The 18,243-nt window shown below is 41.7% G+C and overlaps 1 protein-coding gene across 29 annotated transcripts in view; it reads left to right on the forward strand.

Moving 5' to 3' along the window:
• Positions 1-18,243, forward strand: part of NRXN3 (neurexin 3) — a 985,030-nt gene that overhangs the window by 75,704 nt on the left and 891,083 nt on the right. For all 29 annotated transcript variants that reach the window (XM_017741724.1, XM_017741721.1, XM_017741722.1 and 26 more), the window contains exon 3: positions 11,766-11,783. In XM_017741724.1, coding sequence (XP_017597213.1) covers positions 11,766-11,783 — 18 coding nt within the window. The remainder of the gene's footprint in view (positions 1-11,765; positions 11,784-18,243) is intronic.

Below are 18,243 nucleotides of genomic sequence, written 5' to 3' on the forward strand. Positions count from 1 at the left end.
AGTAAATTTTAAACCATTATTTGTTAGTACCAAAAAGATCACACCTTTTTCCTCCACCCGCTGTGTTTTCTGTTTTTCTGGGTGTGAGCTTATGCATATAATGTTAACACATTAATCAAAAGAAAAAGCAAACCATTTTTGTTTTCTGTGCTTGAGTGCTGGTAATTTTAGTGGCCTAGGCCTAGTCCATTCAATGAAGAGAGACATCTGCTGAATTCAGTGGGTATGAGGTCCTGTGATTATGCACTTGGGCCTGCATCTGCATAGATTCTGCTGCAGGCTGCAGGTCTACATTTAGACAATCACACAAGAAAATTTAGCATTTTGAAAGATGCAGAATGCAGCTGTTTCCCGTCATTATGTTTCACATTTACTGAAGTCAGCAGTTACTCTTTTCCAAGCAGTGTCTTTCAACAATAAACAAGGCAAATGCTTCCAATAGAACCTCTTGATGACTTCTGTTTAATTTAAATATATCTATTGCAGCAGCGAATACAGCAATAACATGGAATATAAAACCCATTAACACATACTCTAAAAGTTATATGTAAGTGTAAGGAGAGAAGCATATATGTAAGAAAGGAGAGGAAAAGAAGATGCGTTTCTTCTTCTCATTACTTATTGCTGTGTTTAGGATGATTATTGTAAACTGGAGGAGCATGCACTATGTATTTTTATGTGTAATAAATGGAGTTCTCACTTTTCAGGCACACTGGAACTCCATCCTAATTGGAATTGGAGTGAGCGAATCAATAATTAGTTGATACTTACACCAAATCTAGAGGCATGCTTAGTGCACTATAGATAGCAAGTAAGTTTCAAGACAATGGTCTTTATTTTCAAATCAGTACACAGTTCAGGGAGATGAGTGTTTAGAACAGGAGACTGTGAGTGGTTCCTTGGCAAAGAGACCTACTGAAGCACAAATCTTAACACCTGACAGCACCAGGTGGCTAACCAGAACTGTGCCAGCCTTTCTTGAGGAGTCTCTCCCTTAATGCTGGGAAGTGGCTGTGTGAGAGATAGTGTGCAGGGATTTTTCTAGATCTAAATAAGAAGACTCAAAAACAAATGTTGTAATAAAATAGACATTGTAAAGAGATAACAAAAAGAAGAATATAGATAATGAGTAAATTTTCTGTCAGTGCAGAGGCTTGGAGTCCTGCTTTCACGCTCCATCAAATGGACATTGGATATCATCCACCGTGAATGGATTTTCCTCCTCCTTCCCATGCTGTAGTGCCTTTAATTTTGTGTAGCAAACAGAATCACTTGTCTTTTCCTGATGGGTTAGGGTATTATTTCTGTTGTGACACCCCAAACACAGGTTGGCACAGGGCACTCCAGCAGGCCCTTGAAGTGACTGCTGCTGCTGCTGTATGGGCTTCTGAAGCCCCAGGTACAAGGATCAACACAAGAGACATGGTCTGGTCAAGTTCACTGACTCCTTGAATATGATGTTTTCTGCAAGGCTCCCAATACAGAACTGAGTTCCAAACTAATGCTATCTAAATCCTGTAATAAACCTAGATTTGATAGCTATAATCAGTACTGAGAAAGACAGTGAAGAGTTTTATCCCTCCTCCTTGCTCTATTTTTCAAGAATAGGTGTACATTCTCAGGAATGTTGGCGAGGTGTGTAACATTACATGATATAGATTCAGTGGTGGAATGCTAATAATTCTCCTTAGACCTTCCAACAAAGAGGTACCATGATACTCACAATACAATAACTGGGCAACTGGGTGGAGCCTGCTAGAGGTCTCTTTTAATGCAGAAAATGTCACCTCTTGATTTTTCTGGGAAACTGTGTGCCTTGCAGGTGGATGTAATATGGCATTTGTGCTTTGGGATGCTGTGATGCAGCACAAAGAGTGTTGGCATATGGCAGTAATAAGTGCCAGGTGTAACCAGGTAAATGAATATTCCTTCCCCACCAAGTCTGCAGGAGCTGCTGCTTCTTCTTCAGAGCTCAGGTGGTGGCCTCTGAGACCAGTGATGTAGGATGTCTTCCCTGCTATGACCTGACACCCCAGCCTGCTGTGAGCAGGGAAGGGCTCAGGCAGTGGCACGGTGTCTTTCTTCCTGCCTCATGTAAGATTGAAAAGTGGGGATGGGGAGTTTTCCTCTGTGTATCTTTGCCTCTTGTTCTACAGCCTCTGACACTTTCCAGAGTAGGCTGGACAGGAATAAGCACTGCTGACAGTGTGAGTCTGTGGGGTTTGAAGAAGGGACCCTCTTCTTCTCCCTCCACCTTTGCCTGACTAGGCTAGTCACAGCATTCTGTGGCTCCAGCTTCACCTCTTCAGATTGCTCTGAGAGGAATATTAACTTTCTCTAATAACTCTGTCAGACATATCGAGGGATTTGTTTTATTAATTCCAAGACTGGGTACAGCAAATAGATTGTAACTTGAGCGTTTCATAGGCTTAACAAACCCTTCTCTGCTTACTTGTCACTTTTCCTCCCCCCCCCCAAATCTCTTGGTGTTAACTCCTTTTTCTGTTCTTTGTGTTACTGTTTATTGAATATTCTCACTGATGTGTATGTCATAGGAAATATGCCCAAAGTTCATTTCTATCCATCATTTTTTAGATGATAAGAAAGGAATAGAGGCAACACAATTTGCAATGGATTTGGCAGTAGTAAATGCCTTTTGTAGCTGTCATGGTGATGTTCTGAGAACAGGACAAAGCTGAAAATACTTAGCATTTGTGCAGGTTCTTCCTCAACAGGAGGAAAGGTACTTTCTTTCTGTGGCATACAGTGGGTAATGCCTAGGTTTCCAGTCTCTGTGTCAGCCTTGCAGGTGATGTGGATAAGGTTGAAACACCATGGGCCTGGTTTCAGTGCCCTGAGCAGATTGCAGATTCACTGCCAGCGGTGAAACTAGTTTTAGCTTCTTGGGTTATATGGTTAGTTCACTTTTTGGTGTAAGTTACAAGACTGCTCAAAAATAGGTTAATTTTCATGGTGGTCATCTTAAGAAAGTCCACTGTTGTGCATCAGCATCATTAAGCTCTTGATTGTCTTTATGTCCTGATAACCTTCTAGCAGTACTGCTTTTGCTGGATCTGAGAGGTCAGAGAAGAAGTAGCTATGTTGGTGAAAAAAATCCTGGAAGGGAGAGTATTTCATTTAGAGACATTCATCCAGTTGCCATCCTTTCCTGATGCCTATATCAATTAAAACAAGAAGACCGTTGGAAAGAACCTGACTCCTGTATCTCAAAGATCTCTTGTGTGAGTCACCTCCAGCTTACAAGAATAAGTCTTGCTATGACATGATGCAGCCATTGAAATGTCACATTAATTGATTTAGTTCTTGTTAAAGTCAAGAGAAAATTTGGCTTGTAATGGGAAGATAGTTTCAACTGTAATTAAAACATGAGGAAGCAACTGCCCATGGGAATGTAACTCTTTTGCAAATAGTTTTTGAAAGGCTTTTCAAAGTGTGTGAGACTTTCTCACCATGAACAGAAATCTGAATGAGCTATATATTGTAGCTAAAGGCTGGAAATTCATTTAGTTCCTTTTTTTTTTTCTCCTTTGAGTGGCCACTTAGGTGGAAAATCTTTGTGATTTCCAGTATGTAACACAATGAACCATATGGCCAGTTTGCTGTTTGCATGGAACACTGAATGACAAACGGTAGTGCTTGTGGAGGAGACAGTGTACTGTGTGTGTGCCTAATGTGGGCACATGCTATCAAGAGTGCCCATGCTATTCTGTAACATACTTTGTTTGTTCTCTGGACATAGGAGCTAGAGCTTGTCCTTGGCCCAAGCATTTCAAGTGAATTCTAGCAGATAAATGCTCTTTATATGACTGCTAAACAAAAAGAGAAGAAGGGGTCTGGATCTGCACCAGCCTCTGGTGAGGAACAAGGACTGCCAGAGCGGTAAGATGCTCCTAGGCTGATTTGTTCAAACACAGTCTGCATTTCTTATTCATAAACTTCTCAGTCCATGTTTCTGATGAGAATAATAGCTTTGTTCTCATTGGAGTTTTGGTCAGATTGGTACTTAGGAGAGGCAAGGACTTTCGATGGGTTTAGACCTGTGCTAAAATATGCTAGTTATACAGATGGCCTGGTACAACTAAATCCAGGATAAACTTCAACACTGGTCTTGATGTGGATAACTTTGGTGTCTTTTCACTATAGGTAAAGTACAGCTGCCATCTGCAGAGGGTATTGATGGACCAGCACTCTTCAGTTTAGAAAAGAGGTGGCTAGAGCAGGAGGTGAGGTAGATATTTATAATCAGGAATGCTGTGGTGATGCTGAATAGAGAATGCTTATTCATGTATTTTATAAAGCAACAGTTTGGGGATGCCCAGTTGCAGGTTTTAAATGAACAAAGAAAAGCAGTTGCACACCACATCAATTCTAGTTACAGAAGAGACTCAACAAATTCAAGTTTCACTTGAGGGAAAAGTTCATCAAGGTGTGATCAGCATTTTGGTCATGATGCAACCTCCACCAGTCTCATTGCTGTAAGTTATCGATAATGATACTGTGATTTTTCTTAGTTCCTTTGACTCTTCCCTGAGTACCTGTGCATGGTTGCTGTCAGAGGCTTGGCTTTGGTATCTGCCCTGCTCCATTACTGAAGCTGCTGACTTATGATGCCTGGCAGATGCTACTAACAGGATTGTCTGGGTAGAGTGTGTTTTGAATTAAAATAATAAAATCATAGAAAAAGGTCACAAGGACCAACTATTCTTTCCAAGACAGGATCAGGTGAATCTGAAAAATTAATAAGAAATACTTGTGTAGTCTTTTCTTAATAATCTTCAATGCTTTTGGCAAGCTCTCAGTAGCCAAAGTTCTCCAGAGCCTCACTACCCTGTTCCTACCAAATTTTTCGGACATTAACCCAAAACTTCTCTTTCATCATGATAAGTTTCTTCTCATTCTGTCTATGGTGAATATGAAGGACACTTTTTTTTCTGCTTGCATCTGCCCTTCAGAAGTTATACAGTAATCTATCTTTGTGTTCCCCACAAGACTGGGAACATAACTGGCTGCATGTAGATGCACGAGGGTGTTGTGCAAAATAGCAGGGAGCAAATCCTCTATTTTGTCCAGTGCCCAGACACCTGGGATGAAACACAAAGAAGTTTTATCCTGGAGTGCTCAGGCACTCTATCTAGGCAGCTTAAGTAAAGATCAGCAGATTGTTTGGAGGGCACTGAGTAATTAAATTCCAGTTGGATTTTTGCTAGTAGTGGGCTACAGAACTATTGACTTTCCCCCCAGCAATGTAGCCAGGGCCCTGCGGAATGTACATGAGCATATTTGTTGGGATGTGTGGGAGAGGATGGTACTTTCACTGAAAGCTGTGAAATCAGCAAGCTACTTTATCTAAGAATAGTAATGATGCAGAGTTAATTAGAGGGATTATTAGGAATTCATTTCTCTAAGATTTTTTTTCTTACTGTAGCTAAATAATTCTGCGCATTGGTTTCTGAAAGCAGCAAGCATACTTAATCAATCCATACCATGTTGATATGAAAGCCCTTGTCTCTATGGCCACGCAACTGTAGTGAAACCATAGTGGTTTGCAAATGTCTCCCCAGCTAGCTTGAGCACACACTCTGCCTGAGCATCTTGGTTACCTGAGAGGACAAAGCTTAAGGCAAAGGGTTGATTTTGTTTAGTAGATAAATGCTCCGCTCAAATATCCTATGCTTTAGAGGGTGACGTACTCAGGCATAGGTCAGTCGACCTCACATTTGACCCCATGGAGAGGGCAGGCTGCCCACAACATTAATGTGCATGGTATGGAGAAAAGCATTAGAGGCCTCAAATCACTGTAATTCAGATAAGATTTGAAATCAGATAAGTTTTGAAATCAAATCCCTTCACCTCATGTAAATCATGAGTGCTTTAAAATCACACAGCACTTTTAGTAGACTCAGCCAAGTTTCATTCTGCCTCTTTAAGTAGTTCTTGTTGTTCTATCTCTGACATGCTAAACTGCTGTGTGGCGTTCCTATAAGCTGTTAAACATCTGTCTCTTTCACTTCAGAGCTGGCTGCTTTTCAGTACTGGATGAATGATTCCTATATTCACAGCTAATAAGTGCTTTGGGATCCCAAGTATTAGCTGTGCAAAGGCACAGTACCACAAATGTATGCAATTCTATGCAACGTATCAAGTGAATACTATTCCCAAGAGGCTGGCAGCCTAAGAGATCCCATAGGACAAAGAACACAGAGAAATGTAATTGATTGTAATGAACTTGTTTGTGTATGTGTCACCACTTATCTCTACTGAATAAAATCAGAAGTGTTCAACACTCCATTAACACAAATTACAGGGTCCTATTCTTCTGGAGTGAGACAATAAGACCTACACCTGCTAGTACTGTGAAGTTCTTCATGATTCCAGTGTGTTGCTCAGTGACAGACATCATAGGCTGGAGTGGTCTTGGATTTGTTTCAGTATCCTAAACATTTAGCAAATTAAGAGTTTAGCAAATTAATCCCATTGGAATCAGTGGAAGGATACCAGGGATGTTTCCTACTACCATTGTAAGACAAAAGATGTTAAGGAAATATGAAGGAGGAAAATTGTGACACTCTTAAAGTAATTTTCAATTATTTTATGGATTCAATGGAGCCAATATTTTAACTTAGTTAACCATAAATACAACAATTTCAAAGTGTCTGTGTCCAGTGTGAGCCCTGTGTCGAGGAATGTGCTAATGCTTGGAGCTGATCTCATTACTGAGCCCATCTTTACCCAAGCAAATTGTTGTTAGGTGTTTATACAATAGAAATGCTATTTGTTTTTGAGTTGCTGTAACCCTTCCTGATGGTTTTCAGCCACTGTGTACTGAAGAGAAAGAGGAAGACTCTGTAGGAGGTGAAGTAGGATCATATATTTTTCTGTGCCATAACAGACCAGGTTAGGATGGAACGAGACCACTTGCCAAATCAGCATCTGAAATTAACACTTTATTGGATGAAGTATCAAATTAATGAAGACTTTGCTTTTGCCAGTTTGAGGAGTTTCCAGCTGAGTCAAAATGCAGCTCTTCATATTATTAAAATGTTCCACCAGAGCTCAGTTAAGAGGAAATCACCCAGTTCTGAGTCACCAACATCTCTTACTACCACATTTCAGGAGTCCAGGCTGGCTCATCATGTATCTTTTGAATCATTTCACTGACTGCCACAAATGCATCAATCTATGGTCTCAACAGTATATATATAGTGTGTGTGTGTATATATATATATGTAAGTCAAATTAGGTGACTGAGTTCCCAACCAGTCATGCTTCTGTCAGTGAAATTCTACCCATATCCATTTTCTGTATTTGCAGAATGGTGAGAGCCAAATTTACTTTAGAAAAGCTTTTTGAGGTGTAAATATCTGAATAAGCTTCAGAATATGGTAATTTTTTGTGTCTAAAAGCTGGCTTTCCTCTTATTTGGCTGTGGGTCTCCTATGACAAAAAAATGCCTCTAAGTTTTGTGGCTTTTACCCTCCTCCTCCTCCTCTCCCCAGTTTCTGCCTGCTCCCTGGTCCTCTCCACACACTGGTGTTCAGAGAGAGAGTAACAAGAGGATGCTGGAGGGCAATGCTGGAGAACTTTAGTGCCATTCACTTCTAGGTGCTTATTTCCACTTAGCCTAGGATGCTTCTGCCTGCCAGCTTGTTTGTGACTTGTGAATTCAATCAGTTTAGCTGGCAGAAGACAGGTACCTACAGCACATCAAAGCGGGGGACCAGATTGAATGGACAGCAGAGATGGAAACGAAAGTAGGTATTTTCAAGTCAGGGTGATGAGTATTGTAGGGCTGATGCATGTAGGAAGTTTGTGCTGTCCTTGTCTTCCAGCTGGAGAGAGGTGTGCTCTCATGATATCTTCCCTTTTTTGCTAAACCTTGTGTTAAAAATGTTAGAGTGAAAAGTATCTCAGATGTTTCTCATACAGGCATGGAAATGATCTGAGGTATAATAACATTTGCTTTGTTCCTCCTGCTCCCCTTCATCCTCCTCCTTCCTTTCCACCCCACCCAGATGGCTGGGGCTGCACCAGACAAAGGCAGTGGCCCTGCTGATCCCTCTTTCAACACAGCTATTATCATCAAAGAACAAAAGCAAACAGCACTGGCTTGCGGCTCAGCCCTTTACAAAGGAGCAATAAATGGACTCTTGTGTATAGGATAAAGCAAACTCTGCCTTCTCTTATGTTAAGAGGCAGACCTTTCTGTGTTTGAACTGCTCTGAGCTGAAGGAAGTGGAGAAACCTCTATCTACATGGCAGTAAGTCCCATGGTCACTGGATGTTTTTGTTAGCCATGGATTCTGCATGCTCCCTGTTTAATTGGAATACTCTACCTCCTCAGTCCCTGTGGCAGAGAGGAGGTCTGTGTAGGTGGACGAAGGTAGTAGCACTAATGGAAGAGGAAGGCAGTGGGGACATGTTTTAAACAGTCCTATTGTAATCAAACCAGAAAAATGTGAAGAGAATTTGAAAGAACATCTCAGATGACAGGGTCTGAAGGAGAGTCATTGCAGCTCCCCAAATCTGGTCACACTAGCTATATGCCATCTCTGTTGTTTACCTTTCTTGAGGCATTAGGTGTCTCCTAACAGTGGAGCCAGCAGCCACAGTGTATGGTGGGTCCCTTTTGTCGATATATGGAGCTACAGTTTTAATTGTGAACTGAAGTGGAGTCACATTCCACACTGCAGAAGTGTGATGGTGTTTCCCATGGGGAGTTTGATAATAGAAAATGATTTTTCACCCAGGTGGAAAAAATCTCCCCAAGGAACTGGTCACAGCACCAAGCCTGACAGACCTCAAGGAGTGTTTGGACAATGCTCTCAGGCACATGGTGTGACTCTTGGGTATGGTGCTGTTCGGGGCCAGGAGCTGGACTTGATGATCCTTGTGGGTCCCTTCTAACGCTGAATACTCTGTGCTTTGTGATTCTGTGACTTGCATGGCAGTTTCACTTGTATGCCACAGTGGTATTTATTGTAGACTCTTTTGTGAAGACTGACTGGTTATATGTAATTTTTTTGTCTTTGCAGTGCTTTCTCTTGTTGTTTTAAACTAAAAAGCAAATAGTTTTACCATTTGGAAATCAGCATTTGCCAGCAGATACCACTTGGGGGGGGTGTCTGCAATACAAGAAACTCCTTCTACATTTAGTATGGGAAGTAACACTGATGACCCGGGCTGCCATGTAGGTAAATACTTGAAAGTGTCACAGAGATGCAAACAGTGATTTTGTGGTGTACCTAGTGTATACAGGAATTGTGTTGGGTGGAAACTTTCCAAAAAAAGATACAGCAAAAAAAAAAAAAAAAGCTAAGAGTTTAATCAGTCAGGATGGGGGATGCCTGCTTTAGGGACATCGGTACAAAAAGAAAGGTTAAAAATAAATCTTGCTATTACTTGCCATTGAGAAACTACATTTTAGAGATGCTTATGTTAGCTCTTAGCCTTTCATTGTGTCCCTTTTTAACAGCTTCATGACCTGTTTAATTCTCGCACAGTTAAATAAGTGTTATTTCAAGCAGTGTATCAGTTACAGCCCACTGCCTCTTCTCTTACTTGCTTAATGTGTTTATCCCTTGCTAACCCTTGGCAAGCTTTTTCCTTTGCCCTTTCTATCTGCTGATCCTTTTTATTCCCCAACCATCCCACAGATGTCCTCCTGGAGCAGACACCCTGGTGAGGCTGCCTGCTGTTCCAGGCCCCTATTGGTAGCCTGGGCTGCAGCTGTGCCTGCTCCACTGTCAGGCATGCAGGGAGGCTGAGAGGACAACATGGGTCTAGAACTTTTTACCTGCTTAGAACAGATTTTCAAGTGGATGCTGGATCATCAGACACATTTGCAGTACCTTATGATAATCACTTCTACCTCTTCCGAGATACGCGATCATCTCTAACTGGCACTGATTTTTCCCAAGCAGCACATCAACTTGAGACTGCTCCTAGCAGTGGACTTGTAAAGTCTTTGTCATCATGTTCACATTCTGGAGTGGTGTTTAAGGGTCTGCTCCTTCCTTCTGCCTCCCCATCATCTTCTTTTGATTTCTATCCTCAGTGAGTGTATTGCTACCTGACACTCGTTTTCTTTTCCTACCTAAAAGTAATTACTTTCAGGTAAACTTTCAGTGCTTAGTGTCCTTCCAGGCTTGCAAACCAAGACACTGGTTCTTAGATACAATTATGCGCTAAAAGAGGAAAAGCAGCAAATAATCCACATCAGATCTGCCATATATGTTATTAAAAGCTATGGAATTTAAAGGAACTGATGCCACAGTCCCTCCCCTCTTTGTGCATTGTTTTATTTGGGTTGTTGCCTCCTTAGGAAAGGACAGCTTGATATATGTATGATGTTCGACAGAGACTTTTCCTCAAATGGTTTTGGAACCATTACAAAGTGATAACAGAAAGCAATAGAAAATGATAAACAAAAAGCAGCATGCACAGGAGTCACTCACCACTGAATTGCAAGTGTCTCAGGAGGACAAGTGTCACCATTTTCACAGGAACACAGTGGATTTGGACAGGAGGGTGGAATACTGATGGAAACTGGAGGGAGCATTTGGAGAAGGAGAATACAGCCTTAGACCTTAGTGTGAGGCCAATGCACTCAGTATGTCATGCTCCTAGATTTGTGGCAGAAGTAGTCTGGGATCTGTAGTCCAACTCCTTGGCAGGGTACCAGCTTCCAGGGGAGAATGTGATCTATGGACCTGGCCTCCCTGTTTCCTCAAGCAAGTTCTTTTTTTTTTTTTTTTTTTTTGAGGGTTGTCTTGAAAAGAAAATATTAATCTTATCCTGTGAGATTTCAGGGGATTCTCCTAGTTGGTGTTATGATAAGTGTAGCTATTCAGAGCTCTTGGGATGCTAAAAAAGTTATGAGAAGCATTTTTTTAAAGTACTTCTGTGATTGGTGGGCTATGCCTAAAACAGACTGTACATTCAAATATATACCTTCTCTATTATCAATACTGTGAACTATGTGGTCTTGCTCCTCCCTGTTTAAAGGACTTATTTATTTTGAGATTTATGGGATTGATTCTGAGAAATGGTCTTATGCCACAGAGAGAAAAAGTACCAAATGACATTTGTTTTGAATTTAGCGTCTTGTGAAAAACAACATGTGGGATGTGCAGAGCTCTGGCACACTCCTCCTCCCCCACCTCTACTACTGTCTGCAATGAAGGATGTTTTTTGGGAAATGATAGGCAGAAGAATGAAAAGGAATGGGCTCTCTTCTAGACTTTGGGACTATGTCATATGTCTTATACCTGGTCATAAATTCACATGGCCCCTTATAAAAGGGGAGCAGGTTCTTTTCTATTTTTCTGGAAACTTGCTTGAATTTATGTGCTACAGAAGCCTTCTGCAGGCAGATTGGTCTTTTTTTCTCTCTTTTGCATTTGTGTGTGTGAAAAATGTAGACTATTTTAACCAATATTCTTACAGGAACTGACATGGCTTGGTTCTATCTGATTCCAGGAACTCTCTCTCCGGACAGATGTGATGGTGGATTCACTTTTACATGCACAGTGGAGAGGGAGCCAGTGCCTCCTCCCTTGCATGGCGGCGTGCTTGGATGCAGATGGGTGGCCTTCAAACAAACCTAATTACTTCTGGTTTTGCATGAAATTGATTTCCATGCAAGGATACTGAGTTGCTGTGTGCATCTCTAATGGCTTTTTTTTCTCTTCTCTTTCTTTCTCTTTCTTTTCTCCCTTCTGCTTGCCATGAACACACCTCGACAGATGTCAATCATATTCCAGGTAAGTGTTACTTTTGCTGAGCTGAAAGGCTGTTCTTTAAGGAGTGCTGGTGGTAAGTTACCAAGGCAGGTCTCATCCTGCTTCCTGCAGGACATCACGAGGTCTGGATTGCACAGTCTTTGCTGAAAGAAGCGCTTCATAGTAGCAAAGGTCACAAACTTCCCTCTTCAGAGACTACATTGTGTTGGTCAGTTAAAGGGATGTTTTCTGAATGAAAATTACATTAAGAATGGTTGCTTGTATTGTTAATTGAACCTGGCATTGAAAACTGCGTTATATACAATTTATTTCTGATATATCTGTGTGTAGTCTGGCATAAAAATCTAGTTTAGTCATTTTCTTTCTCCTACTACAGTATACTCCATTTGCTACTCCCACTGATAACATGTTGAATTTCAGTTCTACTAACAAAGGGGTTTTTTGTTGTTGTTTTATTTTACATTTTTATAAACCTGTGAGTATCTTTCTGGCTGAATTTGAATGTGTGATCTTATTTAGGTATCAAATTTTTATTCCCACCAGGGCACAAATGATTTATTTAAAAGGAAAAATGAATGTGTGTTTCACGTACTTGTTTATATGTGGAGTTCTTCCACAACAGTGTATGTTACCACAGAGAACTCCAAACCTCCCTCCTCAGATTGCTGTCTTGTTGTTGACAGCATCAGAGTCCCCCAACTTCAGCTACACGTGTTAGATGAGCTAGACCACTTTACTCTAGTCCACATTCTGTTGCCAATGAAACTTTAGAAACTAATTTTTACCTCACACTTTGCCAGTTCCACCTACTTTATCATTATGTGAAATGGAAATGAGAGCCCAAAAAGCACCCTACATTGCCCTGGCTGGAGTGGGATAATGGGCAAGTCAAAGCTCTTTTCCTTCTCAGATTTCTGCATAACTTTTGCTAAACCTAACCTGGAAAGAGTTGTCTGGATCTGGAATGTGTTCTCTGTTCAATTTGCTTCTTTTCTACACTGGGATAGTAACATCTTGTGCATCACTTCAGAGAGACGCAGGGAGGGCCAGTCACTTGGGTATTTTCCTGGCATATTTAGCCTTTTGGCTTCTCTCGTCAGCCCCCTTATTGTTCTGCTGAGAACTTTTGCACTCTGTATGCATCTCAACTGATAGCAGTGGGATTGGAAGCAGCCAAATGGCAAATATTGCCTGGCACGCTTTGGAAAGAAAGGCTCTGTTAACTATGACATTGCAATCTTTTCAGTTACCTACGAGGCTGAAACTGCACCATCTCTGTCCCAGGCTGAGGTGTCCAGGAACTCCTGTTTCCTCTCATCTTGGCAGGATCTTATAGGACATGTGCCAAAGGCTTCGAGTCACAAGTCTCTCCACAGCATGCTGAAGATGTTGATGTCTGTGGCAGAGGAGGATGACTGAATTGGGAAGGCATGGCCTTGCTATGCTCTACCAGTAGGACACATGATGTTATGCCAGTAATGAGCGTTGCCTCAAACAACATCACGGACATCTCCTGGTGTGCAGGAGGTGACAGCATCACTGGTTGGGGCCCAAGCAGAGGGGGCACATCCAGTACAGGACTCTGCTGCTTTTAGTGTGGGCACTATGGAGCGGTCCATCCTTCTGCTCTCTGACTGTGCACTTCTGCCCTACTGCCCTGTTATTCTCATAATTTATATACTTGGATGTGCATTTTTTGTTCTCCCCATTGCTCATACACGTGTTCTTCTCAGGACTGCTGTGTGCTTTCTCATGTGGATTTTTAGCCACATGGGGATTTCTAGTCATACGTGAATGCTTTTTTATGTGTTCTCTCAATCATCTGTACGTTTTCAGTCTGACAATTACCCACGTACCCGATTACCTCATTCCAAGGCTCTGTCACTGTTTACTCCTAGGCAGTCTCATCCCTCTCATGTCACCCTCGGGGGTGCACTGGCACTGCTGTGGGACTGGGCAGTGACACGGACCTCCAGGGGTGTTTGGGTCTACACTTCTCCTCTGCCAAGCTATGCAGACACTTTCTACCTATTTGGCCATCCAGCTATCTATATTGTGAGGACAGAGCCTCAGGCCCCTATCAGAATGGTTACTTTAACCATCTACTGCTTGAAAGACAGCTTAGGGGTTTTATGTGCTAGTGGTAACTACCCACAGGCAACAGAAGGGCTGTAAAGAGCGCATTGACTAAATGTATTCATTATTGTTGAATAGACTGGTTCGAACTAATTCCCCACTAAGAGGAAGTAGCTGTGAATAGGCTGGGGCTGGTGGCAGTGGGCACCACAGGGTTCTGCTGGGTGCATTTGTTCCAAGGTGCAAAGATGTTGTTTTTTTAAAAGTAAACAGAAATGTGTAGCATAAGCCTTCCCTGGCTGTGAGGTCTCTGCTTGTGAAGAAGGGCATTCCAGCAACAGGGGCTCATTGCTACACTCATTTCAAGAGCCAACTTGATCCCATCTGGCCTATTTCACAAATAAAAGAAGTTTGCCAGGTGTTAGCCCACCTTTCCTGCAAATGTAATGCCCCGGTTATAGAATAACAACACCACATTTTGAACAGTGCCCTGGAGTTGGGATTGTTGCTGTCTGCACTCGGCTGGGTCACTGACTCGCTGTGTCATGTAGAGGCGAAATAGCTTCTTTCAGTACTTAGGTTCTCCTTTTGGGGTTAGAGCTACAGCCTCATCTCACCTTCACAACATGGTTTGATTGCTTGGGCTGAACATTACGGAGTTTAAGAGCCTTAAACTCAGAGGTTAAGTCCCTGGCTGGAAAGTGGCATGCAGCACACACCAGAATGGATGCCTCTGTCACTTCTGCACAATATCTGCTTCTTTCTTTGCACCTTCTATTCTTTACCAGTGGTGTAGATTCTGAAAGATAAATAGCTGGAAAAAGACAAATAGATCAAAGAGAAAGTTATACGCTCCTGCCTCACTTTTTTTTTTTTTTTTTTTTTTTTTTTAGTGGAAGAATATATGCAGGAGAAAGAACTAAATATGGTTCCTTGATACTGTGGAGGCTGTTGCTGATACCTGGGGGGATCAAAGTTCAAACAGTGCTTTTCCTATTCATACCATGCTTATTCCTGTTGTGGAGGAGCTCTTTAAATGTTTATGGGGAGGAGGCTAAGAGATTAAGTTCTGGTCATTTGGCTGTCATCATTTTACTGCTGACTAGTGTTTGCATGTAACTGAATGAACAAAACCCAGTAGACATTAGCTAGGTCGTTCCCAGAGGGAAAAAAATAGTCCTGGTTTTCCTGAACAACTCCTTCATAGAGATGCAGAGATTATTGCAAGCGTAAGCATACTAGCACATTTTTGATCCAGGTCTTTAATCTTTCAAACTCCATCTTTAAATGCCTCTTAAAAACCTTCATCTCAGGTCTGCTGTTTTAGTTGGTCTCCCTAACTCCACATCATAGGGTCATTTAAGCAGTACCTGTATGCTGGCTTCTGCTTCCTTAAAGAAAAACTCTGCTTTTGGGCCATGAAAATGATGTGTTTCAGCCCATTTGAAGGTTCCTATTTGCAGAATGTACTAGGTCAGGGTAGGAGTCCATCTCTGCCATATTGTCAGTGCCATTCATCAGGAGTTTGAAGCCAGTATGTGCGGGCTTAGGTTCTTCTTCATAGGTGCCACCATTATTTTGATTCTTGCATGCCCTTTGCATGGGTACTGTCCCCTAATGGGAATTTCTGGCACTGTAATGTGAATGTTTTTTAGTTCCATGCCAACCTATTTGCAAAAATATGGCAGTAGTAATCACTGGGGTGAGAGCAAGAATTCCTCTATTCCAGAAGTGTCTTTTTATGAAAGTAGATGCTTTGGAGGAAGTTTAAGAAACTATGATAGCATAGGTCTTGTCCCAATACCTCGGTGGTTTCTGGTAATTACTGTTTTAAGGACTTTCTAACCTAATTCTGCATCCAGATTGTGTTCTACAGTCATTGATGAACATATTTTCTCTGGATATGTCCAGTCTTTGTTTTTCTTAATCCACTTGTATCTTTTAACTCCACTGTATCCTGTGATAACAGGTCCCATTGTTTAACCATTGAAATGTGGAAAGTACTTTATTTCAGTTGTTTTTACACCTGTTACTCAAGAATTTCATTCAGTGATTCTTATTTTTTGTTCCCCACAAATAAAGAAAAACGTATTTCCTGTTCACCTGCTCTGTCTTAATTGGGGTTTTATCTCAATCATATATATTGTCAGATATACCTTTTCTAAGCTGAAGAATTGTATTCTGTGTCTAACAGTTCTTTTCCCAACTTCTGAACCTACTTGATCAGGTGCTCTGATTTGCAGTGATACACATTTTATGGATCAGTCCTAAAATGCATTCACCCTCAGGTCTTGCTGTGTCCACATATTCTCTTGTGCATGTGGCCATCTTTGTGAACACTTGCATGTTTGTTTTCATGTCTTCAAACACCACCATGTTTGTAGCACTTCCTATGCAAATACTTACAGGAGTATGCCACATGGAACGTCAGAATACTGTTTCTGCTGGGAGTGAAAGGAGATACTATGGTTTGATCACTACTGCTTCCATAGATGTTGGGGTAAACAACTTTCTCTTTGGTTTCTATCTCATGCTTTTATTCCTTTGATCACTCAAAGAAGATGCCATTCACCCTGACTCACTGCCCCTGATAATGACAAAACCTATCCTGGAATTACATAGCAGAGGAAGGAAAGGGGATGGGAAAGAGGAGCTAGCACAGCTGTTGTGTGTAATTGGATTGGAAGTGGGCCTGCGGCTACAATAACAAAACTGCACTCCCGGCTGGGCTCACTGCTGGGGCCTGAGAGCAGCCCCTTGGCTGTCGTGCATGTCACGGTTGAATCCAACAGAACTGACCTCCCCAGCCTGTGCTACTGCTTTGCCTGGTTAGAAAGAAAAGGCCCCATGTATACCAGCAGCCAAGGAATCAGGTCACCCTCTTGGCAAAGCCGACCTGTCCAGCAGATAAAAGGTCTGAACTAGGCCACACAATGATTCTTCTTCCTTATCCATTCTTCACATCTCTCAAGTCAAGGGTTTTGCTTCTTCTTCTGAGTCCCATCCTTTGGCCCTGCTGGAATGCCTTCTTTTTTGGTACCTGGGGATTCTTAGGGAATTGTCCTTGGACTTTGGGTTTTAGAAAACCTCAAGATACCTATTTTATGAAGACCACATGGAAGACAAGGAGCTTGTCAATGCCCTTCCCTAACAGAAAAGGGAACTGCTGATAGAGTTGGAGTATGAGGCTCAGAGTAAAGAAATGCCTATTTCTTAAGGAATTGCTAGTTTTAGGATATTTGGAAAAGAGTACAGACTCCAGTACTTATCAGAGTGCTCTTGTCTATAGTGGATGTAGTTTTATTTCTGGAAGAGTCCTTTGTTTGCATGATTTTTTTTCTTCAGCTTTGCCATAAAGGATTTTGTGCATATCCTGGACTAGAGGGTCTGATATCCTATCTCAGACATATATTGCAGCTGGGCCTGTTATTGTCTGAATGGGTCGTGAAGCCTGATACCCTGAAAAAAGATCCTCTCTGGGCCAACTTGCCCCAGGGGAGTTCTGGGTTGCTGCTGCTGCCTGACAGTCTCTTTTCCCATTCATTAAGAGCTTTTGGGCTAATCATTTGGTAGCATCGTTAAAAGGGAAATACTGAGGCTGCCTGCTTAACAGAGCAATTCAGCAGTGCATGCACACCCATGCACATGTGCGCACCCCCAGACCATGGGCCCAGTAGCACGGGACAAGCTATAATTAACTAGATGAAGGAGCCCATCTTCCTTTGTTACTGCAATCACTTGCCACTCTCAGCTGTGTTTTGTGCTATCCCCACCTTCTTATGTCTTGTGGCTTTATTTTCCATTTTGAGTGCTAAATACTAAAATGGGGTGGGAGGGAGCAGGATTCAAACCGTTTCCAAGGTTTCCCATATTTTTTCCTCCACACTGGAAATTGCCCCTAGCAAACCCTTAAAGATGAAGAGTGCTGTTTAACTACATTGTTGTTTTATATCATTGTACTCTGAAGGTACTTTTAAAAATGTCCTCTGGCTTCATAAGACTCCAGTCTTATTATGTTCGCCCTTTGTACTTTGTACAATTAGAGCCACTTAATTTTACTATTTTGATATAGAAAGCACATGGCTTACAATTTTTTTTTTTTTTTAAGAAGTAGTTTGAAATGTTTCTTTGAGATTAAGGGAGTTTCATTTTAAACTTTAAGAAAATAATACTGATTGGGTAGTAGGTTAAAGAAATATTAAAAAAACCTCCCAGACCTAAATAGGAAAAGTCAGTTGTGGCAGTCATAAATCATGGCCAGAGAGCAGAGTTTGTGTCTTCTGCCCTCAGCAATGGACATATTATTTTAATAACAAACTGATGTTCTGAAGAAACAGGCTGCTTTCTCTTCACATTACTGCTGAATGTTCAAAGGAGCTGGGTCTCCAGAGGCTGAGTACAAGCA

Source organism: Corvus brachyrhynchos, unplaced genomic scaffold (genome assembly GCF_000691975.1).
Source record: "Corvus brachyrhynchos isolate BGI_N302 unplaced genomic scaffold, ASM69197v1 scaffold115, whole genome shotgun sequence".
NCBI classification, from domain to species: domain Eukaryota; kingdom Metazoa; phylum Chordata; class Aves; order Passeriformes; family Corvidae; genus Corvus; species Corvus brachyrhynchos.